This window comes from Schistocerca americana, chromosome 4 (genome assembly GCF_021461395.2).
Source record: "Schistocerca americana isolate TAMUIC-IGC-003095 chromosome 4, iqSchAmer2.1, whole genome shotgun sequence".
Lineage (NCBI taxonomy): Eukaryota > Metazoa > Arthropoda > Insecta > Orthoptera > Acrididae > Schistocerca > Schistocerca americana.
Window position 1 is genome coordinate 489,012,484 of NC_060122.1, and position 21,170 is coordinate 489,033,653.

Sequence of the window (21,170 nt, forward strand, 5' to 3'; positions counted from 1 at the left end):
AACACGAAAGAGACTCACTGAAGATCAATGTGTTCTGTGCCATATCCTGTACAGAGGGTTATGGACCATTTTTCTTTGCAGAAAGAACAGCAATCATGTACCTGGACATGCTGGAACAATGTCTGTTCCCTCAAGTTATGGAAGATACCCAGAACTTCCTTTTCCAACAGGGTGGAGTTCCGCCCCATTGACACCGTGATGTACGATGCTTTTTGAATGACTCCCTTCCTCAGCACTGTATCAGTCACAGGGGACTTGAGATCCTGGCTCTGCACTTTCGGCCATCGAGATCTCCTGATCTCAGACCCTGAGACTATTTCTTATGGGGTTATGTGAAGGAAGATGTTTACATCCCACCTCTACCAACCACTCTGAATGATCTGCGGAACTGAAGCACTGCTGCCGTGCCCTCAGTAACAGCAGATATGCTTTCGTGTGTGTGGGACAAGTTTGGCTACCGCACTGATGTTTGCCGTGTAGCCAGCAGTGGCCACATTGGACATTTATAACATTTATCACATTTCTAATTATTAAACAATTATTAAAAACTAATTAATTACAAATTATTAAATTGATATCAAACATTATGAAAAAAATACTTTCTCTTTTGATTGGTATAAAGCTGGTTCATTTTGGATTGGCACTTGAATAAATATGAAGTTTTGAAAATGGGTTCATCATTTAGAATAACCCTGTATATCTAGGAAGTACTTATCTTCATAAAAGTAATCATATTAAAAGAAGGAAATATCTTGAAGCATAATTGTGATTTCCAGTCTCATGATACTTGACAGAAGCACTACCTTCATGTCACTTCAGAAAGCACAAACATTTAAAGGGGAGGAGTGTATCATACTGGCATTATGTTATACAACCACATGCCATCCTTTGTGAAGATACAAAATTTACCTAAATTTAAAGTGAAACTAAGAGAGTACTTACTTGATTACTGCTTCTGTTCTGTTTCTGAGTTTTTGTAGCACCAGAAAATACAGTGTAATTGATCACATAATTATTCTTAACCATATTATTCTTTGAATCATCTTATTGTGTTTATAATTATATTACCGGTAGAGAGTACTAAGAGAGTACTTACTTGATTACTGCTTCTGTTCTGTTTCTGAGTTTTTGTAGCACCAGAAAATACAGTGTAATTGATCACGTAATTATTCTTAACCATATTATTCTTTGAATCATCTTATTGTGTTTATAATTATATTACCGGTAGTCAACTTATACTGACTGATTTTTTTCTAAACCACAGTATGTATAAATTTGTATGTAGTATATCAAACTTGACTTATCCTGTATCGTTTGTCAAACTACGTACTTAATAACAATTTATGGGATGAATAAAGAAATACAGATATACATTTGTAGCGAGGAATATGGAAATTAAATTGAGAGTGTTGTAATACAAAGCAATGAACATATTGCTTAATGCACTTAAATACTAGTACAATTGCCATTATTAATCGGTTAATTATAGAAAATAGATTATGGAAAGGCAAACCTATGTTTCTAGCATTTGTAAACTTAGAGAAAGCTTTTGACAATGTTGACTGGAATACCCTCTTTCAAATTCTAAAGGTGGCAGGGGTAAAATACAGGGAGCGAAAGGTATTTACAATTTGTACAGAGATCAGATGGCATTTATAAGAGTCGAGGGACATGAAAGGGAAGCAGTGGTTGGGAAGGGAGTGAGACAGAGTTGTAGCCTCTCCCCAATGTTATTCAATCTTTATACTGAGCAAGCAGTAAAGGAAACAAAAGAAAAATTCGGAGTAGGTATTAAAATCCATGGAGAAGAAATAAAAACTTTGAGGTTCGCCGATGACATTGTAATTCTATCAGAGACAGCAAAGGACTTGGAAGAGCAGTTCAATGGAATGGACAGTGACTTGAAAGGGAGATATGAGATGAACATCAACAAAAGCAAAAGAAGGATAATGGAATTTAGTCGAATTAAGTCGGGTGATGCTGAGGGAATTAGATTAGGAAATGAGACACTTAAAGTAATAAATGAGTTTTGCTATTTGAGGAGCAAAATAACTGTTGATGGTCGAAGTAGAGAGGATATAAAATGGAGACTAGCAATGGCAAGGAAAGCACTTTTGAAGAAGAGAAATTTGTTAACATCGAGTATAGATTTAAGTGTCAGGAAGTCGTTTCTGAAAGTATTTGTATGGAGCGTAGCCATGTATGGAAGTGAAACATGGACGATAAATAGTTTGGACAAGAAGAGAATAGGAGCTTTTGAAATGAGGTGCTACAGAAGAATGCTGAAGATTAAATGGGTAGATCACATAACTAATGAGGAGGTACTAAATAGAACTGGGGAGAAGAGGAGTTTGTGGCACAACTTGACAAGAAGAAGGGACTGGTTGGTAGGATATGTTCTGAGGCATCAAGGGATCACAAATTTAGCATTGGAGGGCAGAGTGGATGGTAAAAATCGTAGAGGGAGATCAAGAGATGAATACACTAAGCAGATTCAGAAGGATGTATGTTGCAGTAAGTACTGGGAAATGAAGAAGCTTCCACAGGATAGAGTAGCATGGAGAGCTGCATCAAACCAGTCTCAGGACTGAAGACCAAAACAACAACAACATACGATTACACAGGTACCAGAGCAACCAGGCATTTTCAGTGCAACAACTTCGGGCTTGCTGAGGGTGGCAACAATCAGAAACAATGACCAGTTGACAAGAAGTGTCAATACTTGGAGTTCGGCGAACAACTTACTGTCCCCTTGCTGTAGCTAGTCTCTTGGGGGTCATAATATACTAACGTATGTAGGTTACCAATCAATAATAATATCGGCACATATGCGGCCCGAGGTGCATCTTCACAAAGTCAGTATTGACTACCGAGCAGCGATTGCTCTAAAGTATGTCTATTTGAGGAACTAATGTCTTTACAAGATTTTTAGCTGCTTGGTGGCGACATAAAAAAATAAAAATAAAAAAAACACTGCCAAAGTGTCAGTATGTTTTTCAGTTTCCTTACTTTCTTTATCGCTGATATGTGCAGACAGTTTCTTTTTTCAGACGTGTTTGTGTCAGTTGGCTCGTCGGTATGAAGACTGAAAACTGTAAAAATAAGGAGCTATTTCACAAAGTGCTGGACAAGCAGACACAAAACAATGCGCTAGCATGAAACAATTGAACACTGCGATCTGGAATCAACGCAGCTGTCACTTTTTTAAGTCGTTGTTGCCTGTGCAGTAGGGAAGGAGAACAGTTAGGCTCTGCAATTGGTTAATGTGTTGAGTTCTGTGTCTGTAAACAGTTTATTCCTTATCATGGTCTAGCGTTCGATGTCCAGCTGTGGAGAGCAGCTGAAATTTATCAGGTACAGTGCTCTGAAGTTCGTAATATCCAATCAGCAGCATTTTTGTCACGTCCTACATTATTATATATGATAATTCCCCACCTTAGCTGAACAGTAGTGTTCATGTGTTTCGTGTGGTAGACATTGGTTCGATTGTTCGTGACAGCCCCAATTTAAACTAATACGCCCCTCAATGAAATGGTGGGAGGTGAAAATACTTACACAAAGCCATGAGCGACACAAAAGGTATTATCTACTTATTTATAAACAAAATACAAATTTTGCTGGCACCCCTCTGCCCCCAGCCCTTTTTTCTCCCGTACTTTTAAACCCCTTGGAAGTCTTCGCCAGAAACGGTAATACATAATGTGTACGAATCTCGCTTTTTGGCTCCCCAAGCAGCGGCTTGAGTCGTTTGGCCCTTAAATCGGTCCTACATGTGAAATTACACAATAACAGAAACAAAAATGTTCCTAATTCTTTTATTTTTTTATTTAGTTTGATGCATTAGAAGCATTGGGTAGAAATGTACCCTGTAAAATGGTCCATAATGGAAGGGACCCTCTGTGGTATTCAGTCTCTGTAAAGACATTTCCAAAGAAACAGAGGCTACTTACTGCACGATAGGCATAAAACAAAATGTAGAGCTGCAGGTAGAGAGGTGCTCAATGAAACACATTAGGCCATCAAGTGAGCAATGTGTAAAGCCTTCGGTGATTATTGTAGCAGAATTTCATCTTATGATCTTCCACAAAAACCAAAGAAATTCTAGTCACATGTAAAGGCTGTTAGTGGCACCACAGTTAGTGCCCAATCACTCAGGATGAGACAGGAACTGAAACTGAGGGTAGCAAAGCAAAAGCTGAAATGCTCAACTCCATTCTCAAATGTTCCTTTACAGAGGAAAGCCCAGGAGAATTGACCCAATTTTATCCGTACCACTGAAAAGATGAATGAAATAAGTATTAATGTCAGTGGTGTTGAGAAACAGCTGAAATTGTTGAAACTGGAAAAAGTTCCAGGGCCTTATGGTATCCCTTTCAGATTCTGTACAGAATTTTTGACTGAGTTAGCCCCTCTTCTAACTATAATCTACATAGATCTCTCAAACAAAAATCCATGCCCATATGTCACAACAGTCTACAACAAAGGTAGTAGAAGTAATCCGCAAAACTACTGTCCAATATCCTTGACAGTGATTTGTTGTAGAATCTTAGAGCATATTTGAACTCACCCATAATGAGGTATCTTGAAAGAATCACCTCCTCAATCGCAACCAGCATGGATTTTGAAAACATTGATCATGTGAAACTGAACTCACACTTTTCCCACATGACAAACTGAAAGCTTTGGATCAAGGCAATCAGGTGGGTGCCATATTTTTTGATTTCTGAAAAGCATTTGACTCAGTGTCACATCTACACTTATTGTCAAAAATATGATCATATGGGGTATCAAGTAAAATTTGTAACTGGATTGAGGATATTTTGGTAGGGAGGACACAACATGTTATCTTGGATGGAGAGTGATTGTCAGATGCAAGTAATTTGGGTGTGCCCCAGGGAAGTGTGTTGAGGCCCTTGCCATTCATGTTGTATATTAATGATGTTGCAGACTATATTAATAGTAAAATCATGCTTTTTGCAGATGATAGATTTATCTATAATGAAGTACTATGTGAAAGAAAGTGCATAAATATTCAGTCAGATATTGATAAGACTTCAAAGTGGTGCAGAGATTGGCAACTTGCTTTAAATGTTCAGAAATGTAAAATTTTGCACTTCACAAAATGAAAAATCATGTTATGTTATGACTATAATATCAATGAGTCACCTTTGGACTGGAATCCGCCAACTCATGCAAATACCTTGGTGTGACACTTTGTAGGTGTATGAAATGGTATGATCGCATAGGTTCGGCATGGGTAAAGCAGCTGATAGACTTCGGTTTATTGGCAGAATACTGGGAAGGTGCAATCAATCTATAAAGGAGATTGTTTACAAATTACTCATGCAACTGGTTCTAGCATATTGCTCAAGTGTGTGGGTCCTGTATCAGATAGTACTAACAGAGGTCACTGAATGTATACAGAGCAGAGCAGCATGACAGGTCACAAGTTTGTTTAATCCATGCGAGAGTGTTGCAGAGATTCTGAAGGAATTGAACTGGAAGACTTTTGAAGAAAGATGTAAACTATCCTGAGAAAGTCTATTAACATAGTTTCAAGAACCAGCTTTAAATGATTACTCTGGGAATATAATACAACACTCTATGTATTGCTCAGACAAGTATCATGAAGATAAGATTAGAATAACTACTGCATGCACAGAGGCATTCAAACTATCTTTCTTCCCATGTTCCATATGTGAACAGAACAGGAAGAAACACTCTTAACAGGTACATTGGCCCATACCCCCTGCTATGCACATCACAGTGGTTTTCATTGTACAGATGTAGCTGTAGATACTTCTTTGTCCACAATGTTGTCTCAAAACTGATGCACTGGTATGGGTATTGAAACTATGTATGTTGGTAGTTGAGTGCCATCAGCTGTGATCTAGACTGGTAACACTTGTACCACTGAGTTTCTTTCAGTCTCCAAAAACCACCAACACTTCAGACATAATGGGCCCCTAAATACTGCCACTCAGATGTATTGTTTTTGTAGAAGCCCCACTTGGAGTTGTCATATAGTGGGGGCCAAATATATGTTAGATATCTATTCTGACAGCCAGTGTGTTTGAGTGGCATTCAGACTTATACTATTGGTGTTAGTTTGATATTCCTTCACATACAACTAGCAGACTTGACTCCTTTTTACCATGAGCTGTCAGAACACTACCCACTATATTATGGGAGCTCTTGGAGCCTGAACTACCACCCCTCATTAGACAACTACATATCCTACATTCCAGCTACAAATTTCTGAGCCCATGTTGTGAGGAAGTGGAAACCTTCTTCAAATAGTGACAGGAACCCTATACACTGGACTCCTACATGACCCAGAGGACATGTGTGGGATATGACTGGCATGCTATCTAATCACCATGATCCTCCAGCACTTACTTAACTGATCTTTTACTCCTTACTGATATTTCTGCTTAGTAATAAAAGTGAATTTTGCATGAATTGTGAAATTCACAGACACAATACTAGAACTAAAAATAAACACAAAGAATAGTTGTATAACACTGACTGTGTTTTCTTTTTTGTTATTTTTTTGATGTTCTGTGAAGCACTAACAAAGAATTTAGTCAACAGCCTTAATTGCTTAAATGAAATTGTTGTCTAGATCATTGTGTGCGCAGTCAATAATTACAATATTATCTTGTTTGTCAGGATCTCGTACTAGGTGGTCCATATCTCATTGCCAGTTGACATCATTCAGCCTTGCAATTCTACTGAAAATACTAATTACCTGATATTCACAACTCAAAATGTTCTGTACCAATTCCCACAGCTTATAGGAATCACTACTACTTAGCAATAAGGCCCTCTTGGTTTTTTAATACTTTTTTCCTATCCAACTTGTACCACATAATTGGTATATTTATACAACTCTCTGGCCTAATTTGCATTCCATTTAATTTTGCATTAATGCCCAAAGAACTAAAGCAGTTGAAGACAGTTTGAATGAAGATATGGCTATTATAGCTTTTCCCAAATCTTTTTACCAAACTGGAATATCTGACTAGAATCCACTATCTTATCAGGCATAATATTAACACAGGTGTTCTGATTCTAACTGCACAACTGGCAAATCGGGTTGGAGTTAAAGATTAGACATTCTTTGTCCGTAATTGTACAGTGATTACATCAATAAGAGGGACCTGTATTATTTTTAATCAGGTCATAATAATTATGCTATTCTACATTAAGAGACAGGAATAATCTTCACAAGGCTTTCTTTTCCTGGTGAGTTTGCAACAGTTCCCAAACATGCTCATTTAAAAAATCCTATTTTGTTTAAAATTTTCAGTTAAAGATATTAGATCAATGAAAAATAATAATCACTGCTGTTCTTTCATTCATTACCTAATACTTTCAGCCCTTAACAGCATTCCATGCTCAGTAATGAGATTCAGTTTCAAATGAACTTTCGTTTTCACAAACAATGTATGATATTGTTCATAGCTGTAGTTTAGCAGTTGCAGAATATTTCAAAAAAGATAAAAAGTCAGTTGTCAGCCACGCAAGAAAACTTTTATTTCGTTCACTTTATGTGAAATAGGCTCAAGTCATTGGTAAGCCAAAACTGTAATAAGAATCAAACGGTAGTGTCCTTTGCTACAGAACCAATAAAATACAGTGACATTGCCAAAAATATGTGCTATGTGTGATGAGTAGCAAACAAAGAACTGTCAAACTGCAAATAATACATTATATTTGTGTCACTGATTGACTTTTGTTGCACATATTATCTATTATTCACAATTTGGCAGGCACATATAGCATATATTTTCAGCAATGTCACTCTATTTTATTGATTCTGTAGCAAAGTACACTACTGTCTGATTCTTATTTTGAAATGGGCTTACCAATGATTTGAGACTATTTCGCTTCAGAAGATGACAGTTTAAAATGTTGAAACTGGTTAAGTGAACCAAATAAAGGTTTTCTTGTGCAGTTGAGGACTGATTATATATCTTTTTTGACAAACTATATACTTGACCTCTAATTTCAAGCTGGACTTGGTTACCTTATTTAGAGTTCATAGTGAGTTTCTTTATTCTATTGCATAAGGGTTCCTACCTTTCTATGGATACAAGCAAGAAATTACAACCCACTCATTCTCTCAATTTTTGTGATCTTGTTATCGCTTTTTGAGGACTGAAATTTATTATCTATAGCACAATCAGTAACAGTGCTCATTGTAACTAGACTATAACATGTACATTATGCTCTTTCTTGCCACTTATCAGTGTAATTAGGTAAATGTTAAGCAAACAGTACTAAATAAACAACACTTACTAAGTACTATTAGAAAGGTTTAAAGATGAACTTGTCCTGCTAATTGAATTAGTGTATTAGTAACTACTCTAAGCACAAATAAGACCTAGAAGATTAATGATAGTTAATTAGTAATACTGCCTGCACAATAATTTTTGATAGATACTTATCACTACTAATGTATAACATATCATATTTGATTATCCTTCATGATGCATTCATGAATAAATGCACAGTTATTCTCTGATGTAAGTTATGTATGGATATTATGTCTTTCTTCTCTGCAGAGTGTACAGGGAAACTGAAGAACTCTTCTATTAATTCCTTTCTTTCTCTTCCATTTTTGTTTCAGCTGTGACCATGGACTTACTAACAGCTGTACTCACACTAGTGCTAATATTGGTTCCTCTAACAATGTTTGTCCAAAAGAGACGTAAAAGAGCAGAATACTGTAAACTCATAGATAGATTACCTGGTCCTGCTGCCTATCCACTTATTGGAACTGCATGGGAAATGCTATTTGCTGAACGCAGAGGTATGTTCTGATTAAATTCAGGTCATTCACTAATTCTCTTGAAAATATGAGGTGTGTGAGAAAAGTTTTTATTTTTTCAAACAACAATATTGTCTCCTTGGAAGTAGCTTCCTTTGGCTTTTCCAGAGTCAAAAAATGACGAGCTTTTGCAATATTTTTCAATTTTGAGAAAAGGAGGAAGTCACAAGGACTCTGATCAGGTGAATAGGAGGGTTCTGGAACAACAGGAAGGCCTTTTGAGGTCAAAAATTCCATGATGTAATTTCCCATGTGTCATGGGACATTGTCATGATGCAGTGCCCACTTGTCTACAATGTCAGGTCTCACTCGACTCACCCTCTTCCTGACCCTTTCAAGGATATCTTTGTAAAACACTTTGTTGACAGTTTGTCCTGCAGGAATAAATTCTTTATGCACAATACCCCTTCTGTCAAAAAAGCAAATCATCATTGCTTTGATCTTTGATTTACTCATTTGTGTTTTTTTGGTAGAGAACATTTATAAGTACGCCACTCTTCACTTTGCCACTTTGTCTCAAGATTGTACTAAAAAATCCAGATTTTTCAGCACAATTTTGGCACAAAGCTTTTGCATGTGCAGAACTTTGGTCAACATATTATGTACGGTGAAAGTGTTTAAGTTTAAAAGATCACCCATAATCCTTACTGTTAAACATTGGTCTAATCTCACAAGAGCATGCACACATTCAATATTTTTGTCAGTTTTTGTGGCTGAAGGTCTCCCTGAGTGAGGTTCATCTTCAAAGTGTTTTCGGCCTTCCAAAAATGATTTGTACCATTGAAAAACTTGTGCTCTTGATAAGGAATGTTTCCCACAGGCCTCTTTCAATTTTTCAAAGGCCACACTCTTGGATTCCCCATGTTTAACACAAAACCATTGCTCTAAATTCATTGTCTCATTTTCATAACAGACAACAAAGACACTTCTTTACTGATGGCACTCTCAAATATCACATGTTGACTGTTTCAACCTGAAACTTGGACTGTTCTTCTGTAAGGGATGAACACACTGGTCTACACAAACAGAGAGCAACACAACATTGCCAGATCGCTCGCAGTGTTGTCAGTCCCATTGCTTTTCTCACACACCTCCTACATTATATATAACAATTAAATAAGAATCTTAATTCTATTATAGTACTGCATATGTTACAGTCTGAATGAAAATCTCTTAATAGGTTCTTTCAATAGGAGACAAAAAAAAAAAAAAAAAAAAAAATTCACATTTTTTTAAACACCAGTTTGAAAGGAAAGAGTGACGTAGATTAATTACTTCCACCTTCTTTCATCTTATTCTGTAAACTTTCATTATTAATAGTTGTAAGACATCTTTAAGTTACTTACTGCTCAGCTGTTTTCAACAATGAAGGGGCTTTATGAGAATATTTAATTAACATTTTAATTTGTGAACACACACAGAAGTAATACAAAAATATGGAAACACCATGAGAAATACATGTTTGAACATAAATGTAGATATTAACCAAGTCTGCAGGTTGTGCTGCTGTATTTGACCCTGAACAGTGGCTCTGCAATGTCCTCAATATGTTGCAAGTATCTCTCATGTTCAGGATGGTGTTCTGTGTAGTTTTGAATGCATTATGTCAAAGCTAAGTGAATTTGATTGTGGGAAAATTGGTGGTGATCTTACTGTGGGTGCTTCTGTAACCAAGGTAGCTGAAGTGTTTGGTGTTTCAAGATGCATCATATCAAAGATTTACATCCCATACAGGGAAAGCAGAAAAACATCATCTGCTGAGTCATAACATGAACGAAAGTGTGTGTTGTGTGATTGTAACAGATGGCCAATAAATAGGATTTGACAAAAAAATGTGAGAACAATAGTTGCAAAAGTCTCTGCAGAACTGATTGTTGCACTCATGGACCCTATCAGCACCAAAACAACACGCTCCTTAAGCTGGGTACTACAAGGAGAGTTTGAATTACAGAGCCACTTATCAGTGATGCAAATGCCCATAATAGGAAAACATGTTGCCGAAGCCATAAAACCTGGACTATGGTGCATTGGAAGAAAGTCATTTGGTCTAATGAGTCTTGTTTCCCACTGTTTCCCACTTCTGACCAATTTTACATCCCATTGAGTTAACTATGGCTAGGGTTCCATGATGATTTGGTCTGCCTTATCATGGTATCCTATGGGCCCTGTGATTACTCTGCAAGGTTGCATTACTGGCAATGATTATATGACTATTTTGACAAATAAGGTCGATCCCATGGTACAATGTTTGTTCTGCAATGGTGATGCTGTGTTGCAAGATGACAGGGTCCCTGTTCACACTCCTCCAAGACTGGTTTGGTGAGCATGAGGATGAATTGCTGCATCTCTCCTGTCTACCACAATCACCAGATCTCAATATTATTGACACTTTGTGGACTACTTTGGGGAGAAGGGTTCATGATCACTATTCACTTCCATCATCATTACCTGAACTGCCACTATTTTGCAGGAAGATTGGAAACCACACAGGGCCTGTAGTTATCCATTCCAAGACAACTGGAAGCTGTTTTGAATGCCAGTGGGCTTCCTACACTGTAGTAGGCAAGGTAATGTGTTGTTTTTGGAGTTTCCAAATTTTTGTCCACCCCCTGTAGTTCAGTTCCTCTTTAGACCATCTATTGGCAAAAAAAAATAAGTATTTTCACAATGTGGCTAGGAAATTACTTCTGTCGCCTTTCAGTGTGTGTGTGTGTGTGTGTGTGTGTGTGTGTGTGTGTGTTTGTGTGTGTGAGTGAGAGAGAGAGAGAGAGAGAGAGAGAGAGAGAGAGAGAGAGAGAGAGAGAGAGAGAGGGGAGGGGGGGGGGGGAGGAGGAGGAGAAGGAAAGAAGAGAGAGAAGGAAAAATAGGACATTCATCTGTAGGTGAATTGAACATGTGCATCATTTTATTAACAATGATGTCAGAAAAGTTAGTAGCGACAGAGATTATGAGTTGTCTCTTGTTAAGAAAAATTATAAAAGTATGAAAAATTCCATAGAGAAGACAATCTTTGTGTGTCATTTGGTTTGCCAAAGATGAAGCAAAAGTTGTAGCCAAAATAAAGCTGCCTTAATTGAGCAGAGGGAATTCTGAAAAATATAGACCTCATCACATGACATGCCATACAGTCTAGGTGGAGTAGCCCTAATGAGTAAATAAATTTGAGTCATCATTTTAAGTCACATGAAAAAGATTATTTTCATCCTGGAGAGTTTTTTCAGCTATGTTCAGGAATGGAACACTCACAAATATTTATGTATGAATAAAACAATTGCAGAAGGAAACTGATGGACTGTAAGAACTCTAGGGTGCGTCACAAAACATGCCCGGGAGGGGTCCGTGAGTTACATTTGCCAGCTGTTGCTGCTGTGTCTGCAGGTTGTCGCTATGCATGGTTCTCGAACACCAGTACTTTGCACGTGCCAGCTATGCTGTGCGACTGAGTATACTGGTATTGTCTTTCTAGTTTTTTGTCAAGTTTAATTGCTTCAGATATTGTTGCTAGACAACATTATTGCAACTGCGCTGAGTCTGGGGCTTTCCCGTCCATATGCCCCTGTGCCCATCCTCAAGTCAGAAACAATGTGCACAAGTCTTATATACTGTGTGATTGAGTGTTCAGCTGTCGAGTTTCCCTTCAGTTTGGTATACATGAAGGGTTAATTAATGTTTCTTGTGTTGATCTATGCAAAAACAGAATCATATGTGGAATGTCATCTTGAATTCATACGAAAATTTTACAGTGTGCATGTTCCCAGTGATTCAATGACAGGCAGACTAGTGAAGAAATTTGAAGAGACTGGATCTATGTTACAAAAATGAAGGCCTAGACAACCTAATGTTTTAACCAAAAATAAATTAGACGATATAGGGGAGGCATTGGAAAGAAGTCAAAGAGTGCTGTTTGGCACTTCAGACTGGTGTGTCAAGAGCATCTGCTCACAGAGCTGTACACAAACTGAAATTGAAACCATAGAAAATAACAGTAGTGCATCAACTGAGGAACTCAGATACTGTTGCTTGACATCATTTTTCCATCTGGTCGTTACAGTCTGTGTACGATGGAAAAGTTGATCCTGAAATGCTTTTCTTTTTTCTGATGAACCATGGCTGCATTTGTCAGGGTACACAAATTTTCAGAACAGTTGATGTTGGAGCTCCAAAAATCCTCATGAATTGCATCAACAACCACTGCATGATGTGAAAATATGAGTGTGGTGTGGAATTAGTGCCGGCGGACGCAGTGGCAGTGGCCAGAGGCCATACCATGCGACCCATAGACCCCTCGTGGGCCTCTTTCATGGGACACAGTATTTTACAACTGTGATCTGTTGCAGTTAACCTGAGGTTCTAAGATCTTTTTACATGAAACGATACATTCTAACAGGTATGTGAAAAATATACTGCGTCCTTTTATTTTTTTTTTTTTTTTTTTTTTTTTTTTTTTTTTTTTTTTTTTTTTAGAACACCCAACAAAAATATATATGGTTATTTCAAGCAGGATAATGCAAGACAACACATCACCAATGCTTATATGACAACAGTACCAAGTGCTTTTGATGATACGATAGTTGATTGGCCTTCTCATTCTCCAGATCTAAGTCCACATGATTTTTATCTGCGGGGCATGTTAAAAGACAAGATGTATGCAACCAATCCTCACACACTTGAAGAGTTGGAAGATAGGGTTCGGCTAATCATTTCCTAGATTTCGGCAGTTGAAATTTATGGAGTGTTCACTAATTTGCTCAAGAGATGTCAGGCTGCTCTTGCCACAGAGTGACATCATTTTGAGCACATACTGTAAATAAAGGTAAGCTTAAGTTAATTTTATGGCAAAGTTGTTTATACTTAACTCAGGGGAAGAGCACATACAGCCAATTACTGGCAGATTAGTCTCTGAGAGATGGGCGTGGCAGTGGCCGGCGGACATGGTGGCAATGGCTGGAGGCCATGCCATGCGACCCATAGACCCCTCGTGGGCCTCTTTCATGGGACACAGTATTTGACATCTGTGACCTGTTGCAGTCAATCTGAGGTTCTAAAGAAAGATTATTTGATGTGATAAGGGTGACAACCATAAAAATGAAAGTGATGTTTATTATTTGTCAGCAGGTTTGATTTATATGTGAGTTAGTGTAGATTCTTGCTGAAATGTAAATAAACCTGAATATCAAGGAAGAGGGCATGGATTTTTTTGGAAATTCAGTACTTAATTCATAAAACAAATGAAAATATTGTAAAAATAATTTAGGAAATTATTTAAGAAGGAATCTAGAGTTTGTGTGTGCCATTCCACTTTTTAACAATGCTAGGAGTCCTTCAATATAGCACTGTGAATGGCAAACATGACTCCCAGGACTATATTTAGAATGTATCCAGGTATACAATCTTCAGAAGCGAAATAATTAATGGAATATGAAAGTGCATGACATCAAGAAGGGGAACAAATTCTAGGTTTTAATCCAACAAGCTAGTAATAAAAATTAACGGCCATTCATTTTATTTCTTGTGTTACATAACATTAATTTCCCCTTTCCTGGAAATAATTTTAAAATTGTTAAATAATACTTACAGATATTTTCCGAATGGCTGATGAGAGAGGAAGGAAATATTGGCCTCTATTCAGAACTTGGATGGGTCCACTTGCAGAAATTCATGTTATAAAACCACAGCATGTAGAGGTAAATATTTTTATGTACACATTACATCAGTACTACATTCCCAAACAAATTTCTTTTAGAATGCAATTAAGATATTTTTGTTATTATTATATTAATACAGATTTTAAAATTATTAGTGCATCAGATAATTGTTTTACAAATCTTACCATTTACTAGGTTATAAAATACCCAACTTCAAAAATAGCACAGAATAATTCTTTTAATTCAGAGTGAATATTTGAAAAAAATGACTGACACTAATAATAAATCAGCTCAATAATTTCACTATATGCTGACTGAGATATTAACAAGCAGTTTCTCCAAGTAGGGTATGTGAATGTTCATAGCTAATAACAGCTAATTTCTTTATTAAAAATTTAAGCCAGTCACAAGAAGCAAATTACTTCTTTGCTGCTTTAGCTGCACAATTAGGAATTAGCTGATGAATACGAGATGGAACATAACTATCTACATAATGACAAACCACTACCCCTCACATAGGTAAGAGGTGTGGAGCAGTAGGCAAACACATAGGAAAGATCATTAATTATCTGAGCTTCTGGACAATATAGTCCTTCGTTGATGCACATGTGCAGTTTGCGCATTTGTGGCGGCTGTCTGAAGAACATTGCCAAATAATTAAACTATTTATTTTCATTTCTATGGACTTATCTGATGCTGATCACATATTTTGTTTTGTGAACAACTGTTTTTAAGAGATATCAGTATACTATGTAATTATGCTTAACACAATTTTCAGATAATTATGAGCAGCACAGACCATATCGAAAAATCTCTTGTTTATCGATTCCTTCATCCTTGGTTGGGACAAGGTCTACTAACAAGCAAAGGTATGTTGCTTTGAATTACTAATGAAAAAAAAAGCATTTTCAGGGTAAATTATTTCTGAAAATGAGAACCAAAAGGTAAAAGAGAATTAACTGATATTCTTCTTTCTTATCATCTATGTTGTTTCTTTGTCAGTGACTGGTGTGCAACAGACTGAAATGCCCATGCATTTCAGAACAGAAACTATGATCTTACTGAGACTTCATTATGATTTTCTTTTGTTATTTAACCCTTTGACTGCTGCAGGCATGCCTTCTACAGTCTGTACTGAGAGTGGCTTTGTTGCTGTTGCTGCCTGTCCTGAGATACAGCATTCCAGCCACTGATAAATACTTATCATCCAATTTTAAGAAAACTATTCAGTAGAAAAATTTGATTTTTGCACATCTTACAGTCTGATACCTTCACTCAATGAACAACAAAATTTCTTTTTTTGTTATTTGTCATAGTTATTGTGCTGCATCAAATTAAGTAAAGTATTGCGCAAAAAATTTTACAAAGTTTGCAGAGGTAAAAATGTGTTGCATAAACTTTGCATATGGTTGATTTTAGCACATATGTTCCTTTACATGAAATGTAGATAAGGATATTATGAAAAGGATAGTTGCTACTCACCATATAGCAGAGATGCTGAGTCACAGATAGGCACAATGAAAAGAGCTTTGAGCCAACAAGGCTGTAGGATTTGGGTAATGAACATAATGTTCATGATGTGAAGTGACTGTCAACATTACCGATTCACATACACAATATTTATTTACACACATTATACCGACACATACAACTTAAACACTTGGCATCTCAGAACACACTGCCCCATGTCAAGAAATACTGTTCTTGCAGTGATATTCTTGGGGATGGAAGTCTACAGAGCTTGTGTCCCCACAGGGCTCTTCCCACCTCTCACCCCCAAAGGCATGGAATGCTGAAGTTGGTGCAGTGCAGGTCATCTCTGGAGATGCTGTCTAGCTCACATTCGTCTCAATGTCTTGGTCGGCACAGCAGTCTGCCTGTTTGTGACATTGGTACTGGCTGAGTAGGTGGTACAGGGGGTGTCATCGTTAGGTCGTCCACCAGTAGAATATATGTGATTTTGTGGTAGGGGTGTTGACTGATCCTGTGTCCAGTTTTCCGTGTTGTGAACTGGGGCTGACATGTGTAGGATGCCGTCCCTGGATAGCATAGATAACAGTGCAGCTGTATCAGCTGACTGTGGTGTCGGTGTGGAGTGGTACAATGCTCACGACACCGTGCTGTTGCCGAACTGTCGGTTTTTGTATGTGGCAGACACCACAATCGTCATATCATGTGGAAACACTGTGATATCTTCTGGAAGGTAGGAAGAGAGAGGGGGTTATGTTGTGGCGTGATGTCAAAGGGGCGGTATTGTTCCTTGGCGTCTCCACAAAAGTCCATGCTGGCTTCAGTATATTGACGAACAGAGTAGTGGGTCTGCGTGATTTCGAATTTGTTTGGTCCCTGTCTTAGTACATTATATGGTCCACTGTACGCTGGGTGCACTGATAGCTTGATGGTGTCTGTGCATAGTATTACGTGAGTGCAAGTCAGTTGGTTTTTGTGGACAAATACTGTGGGTATTGTGTGGTGTGATGGCGGTGGGACTCAGAGGCTGCGTATCCATTTCTGACCCATCGTACGAGGTCTGGTAAGTCCTTGTTGTCTTTGTCCGTGGCCTGTGTGACAAATTCTGCTGGGAGGCTAATTGCTGTAGAGGATCTTCAGTGGTGAGGTATCAAGGTCCTCTTTGTGGACCGCTCTGATACCCAGCAGCACCCAGGGTAGGGCATCTGACCATTCGTTATCATAGCACACCAGTGGTGTTTTCAGCATGCAGTGCCACTGTTCCACAAGGATGGTAGGCTGTTGTATGTAATCAGTTGCAGCCGCAGAGGTGGCACAGTTCCGTAAACAGGGTCGATTCGAATTGTCCAATCTGATTGATTGTTAGCGACTCATGGCAGCCAAATTTTGTTATCCATAGGTCGGTGAATGACCTCACCACTGTCACTGCTGGTATGTCCCTGAGTGAAGCAGCCTCCACCCACCAAGTTGTTCGGTCGTTGACAAATAGGATATAACAAAATCTGTTAGATTCAGGTAGTGGCCCCATTAAATCTATATGTGTGAGGTAAAAACAGCCCTTTGGGACAGGGAAACTCCCTAACGGTGACTGGTTGCTTCGTCCTGTCTTTGCCCTCTGGCAAGGAATGCACGCTCATGTCCAAGAGGCACAATCCCTCTTCATATTCGGCCACACATAAAACTCCAAAACTAGTTTCATTGTGGGATGCACTCCTGGGTGACCTGAGTTATGGAGCAAGTCGAATACTGTTCGGCAACAGTTGGCAGGGGTGGAAGGTCATTGCCTCCCTGTTGACACATCGCACCAAACTAGTTTGTTGGTTCCGGACACTGGGCATTGTCATAGCTGTAATCCCATGTTGCTGCTTGACAAGAATCATTCCAAGTCCACATCTGTTGCCTGCATGACCGTGAGGTTATCAAAATCCAGTTGAGTGGTTACGGCTGCTAGGTGGGACAGGTAGTCCACAACCATATTGTCTGCTCCACGCATGTGGCAAACATCTGTTGTGAACTGTGAGATGTGGTCCAAGTGCCTAAACCTGCTTGGTGTGGCATTGGTGGATGGATTCTTTACTGCGTCAGCTAATGGTCAATGGTATGTGTAGTTAGTAAGTGGTCTCCCTTCAATATCGTCACAGAAATAGCACAGCACTTCATACACAACCAGTAGTTCTTTGTCAAAGGTTGACCACTTCCTTTGAGAGTTTTTCAGTTTCCGTGGGAAAAAAATGGAGGGGTTGTGTCATCCCTGGCACAACCTACTGTAATACAGCGCCTGTTGCTCAGTCATTTGCGTCTGATGTAATGATAAAATGAGCATCCGGTGTAGGTAGTGTGAGTGTGACGGAGTGGGCTAGTTGAGCTTTAATGTTGTCAAATGCAGTTTGCATCTCAGCTGTCCGTGTTAGCTTCCTTTTTCCTGATGTATTTTTCCCCCATAGACCTTCTGTGATGGGAAGCAGAGTTTCAGCTGCATGGGGTAGGTATCTTCAGTAGAAAATGGTAATGCTGAGAAATTTACATAGTTCTTGGCAATTTTGTCGGAGGGGATCAGTTAGTAATCTGCTCAATTTTGTCCTGTGTGGGCCATATGCCTGTTATGTTGACTAGGTGGCCGATGAACATGACGCAAGGCTGTCACAGTTGGCATTTTCCAGTACTAATTTCCACCCCATGTTGTTACAGCTTGTTGTATACTGCATGCAGGTGTCATTCATGCTCCTGTGTAGATTTTGAGAATATAATTAAATTGTCTAAATAGCAGTAACAGTGTGGCACATTGAAAAACAACCCATTAAAGAATCTTTGCCATGACTGAGGCATTTTTACTCCAAAGAGCATGAATAAGAATTCATATAAACTGAATGGAGTGATAATGGCCATTTTGTGAACGTCCTCTGGGGCATTAGTTATTTGGGAGTATGCTCTTTTACAGTCCAGTATGCCCTGCCAACTCATGTGCAAAGTCTTGGATATTCGGGACTGGGTAGCTATCTATAATTGTTCTGGCATTGAGGTACCGGTAGTTGCCACAAAGGCACCATGTACCGTCTCTCTTTGGCCGCATAGTGATAGGTGATGCCCATGCACTGTCCAAAAGTCTGATTATACCATCCTGGAGATATTCTTCAATGGGTGCTTTGGCCTCATTGAGTTTGTGGGGGCTAGACAGTGGGGAAAGTGGCATACAGGCAGTCCCGGAGTTGTATTAATTCTGTGGACAGTGCCGTCCGTAACTATGCTAACTGTTTTGTTTGGTAGGAGTGGTCCAGGGGGTGGAATCCTGTTGTCTGATCTGTCCACAGGGTTGGTAGCCTTGTTGGTGGGTAATCCACTCATGAGAGCAGAAACACTGTCACTGTTCAGCCCGATTGTGGGAGCTGGGTCACCAAGTATAATAGGCACTGTACTAACTTGTGTATCTGTGCTAGTGGTTGTACAGTTATCCTGTGGTTCTCAGGTGTGCCAAGCTGTCTGTAGTTGCTGGCGGATTCATTGCAGCTGGCTATCCAGTTTGTGATGGCAGATGCATAGCTGCTTGTTCTCTGTACATGTTTTGTTGTTCTCTTTGCAGATGTTCTTATAGGCCGTAATCCTTTGGTGGAGTTTGTCACACAGTGTTGCATGGCGTAATGCAATATCTGCTGTGGCCTCCATGTCTAACACTGGAGGGGAAGGGCTGTGGTGGGTGGCAGACTGTCACTGCAGACACCCCCTATAGGGTGTAGTCCATCACCTTGCAATAACAGAGCCCCACTGAGATCTGGGATGAGGCAGTAATGACGGTTCCACCATTTTGGCCACAAAGAAAGTCCATGGTCGTGGTGCGTGGTCATCTGGCTGGAGCACCATGGAGGTCGTCCCCGTTAGCGGTATTATTGAATCATTTGCTGCTCAGAGTTGTATGGTTGAGGGCTTGTAATCTCCTGTGGTGAGATGTGGGGGTAGCAGGCTGACGTTTGCACTCATATTGACCAGCAGGTACTGGTGTAGCTGGCAGTTGTAAACAAACAGTCACGCACCAACGGCCTGCATGTGTGTGGCATGTTATGTGTTTTGACATTTCCAGTAGAAAGGTGGCTTTTTGTAGGGAGGCAGGCTGGTGCACCTAGGCCAGTCCACCAGTGTAGTTTGGGCTGTCAGCAATGGCATGCACTGGCGCCCAATCACATGTGAAACCAGCAGTAGCCGCTTGTCATTTTGTTTTGGCTGGACTGTGCTGTGGCAGCCCAGGTGTTGGCTGTCTCCCTTGTTTGTTTATTTCCTGCAGGAGGTGGATCCATGCACTGTGATTGTTGTGGTGCTGCAGTGGTATTGGCCTGCAATGCGGGGTCCAGCTGTGGGGGGAGGAGGAGGTTGCCCGGGGTCTGCGTGCAGTGCTTTGCGCTGTGTCTGCCACTGCTGCCGTCCTTGTCTGTTGTGCACCGTATCTGTTGTTGGCATGGCAGTCATAGATAGGTGTCCTGGCACTGATCAGTGTCATACGAGTGCCAACATCCTATTGGCCAGTTGTAGACACATTTCCAGTGATTTGTCTGCATGTAATAGAACTGCTGTCTGTATTTGCTCTGGGAGTTTGGGTAACCGTAATGACAATAGGGCCCAGTCTGGTAGTAGGTTATCAATTTTCGGTTGCAGTTTTCACCATATCGCCAATGGTGTGTCATCACCCAGCATTGTCTCATTTGTGGGAAGGGGCAGTTATTGCTTGATAATCATTGCAACATTAGTGACTTCACCGTCTCATACTTGTGCGCAGTCGGAGTATTTAGCAGTAGATTGCTGACGAGCTCCATGTGTTCACTGAGATGATTGAGGAGTATTAACAGCTTGCTCTGGCCATCCCCAATCTCTGCTATCCTCATCATACATTCATATAAAGCAAACCACACTTCTGGTGAGTCTGTGTGAATGGGCAGCAGGTGGAGTGTGATAAACGGTGGTGGTTCCTGTAGTGGTTGTTTTGTGTTGGCCCCACTGAGTTGTTGCCATTCATCAGTTGCATGGTGTTGCTCATACAGACTGTGGTGGCCTGATGAGGTATGGCCATTGTTTGTTGTACCTGTCGCCATGGTGTGGTTGCCGTTCTGGTTGGAGCTGTGGTCCAGCATGTGGCACAGCCGGCTAGGCAGTGACGTCACGCACATGGAGTGGTGAGTGTCATGGTGCAGGTGATATCTCTGTGCCATCACCCTTGTGATGTATAGAGGCATCAG

At 39.6% G+C, this 21,170-nt stretch overlaps 1 protein-coding gene across 1 annotated transcript in view; it reads left to right on the top strand.

Moving 5' to 3' along the window:
- LOC124612908 (cytochrome P450 4C1-like) overlaps positions 1-21,170 on the top strand; it is a 109,243-nt gene that overhangs the window by 33,515 nt on the left and 54,558 nt on the right. Inside the window, exons 2-4 of the mRNA XM_047141394.1 lie at positions 8,636-8,818; positions 14,414-14,520; positions 15,260-15,350. Coding sequence (XP_046997350.1) covers positions 8,644-8,818; positions 14,414-14,520; positions 15,260-15,350 — 373 coding nt within the window. The 5' untranslated portion in view covers positions 8,636-8,643. The remainder of the gene's footprint in view (positions 1-8,635; positions 8,819-14,413; positions 14,521-15,259; positions 15,351-21,170) is intronic.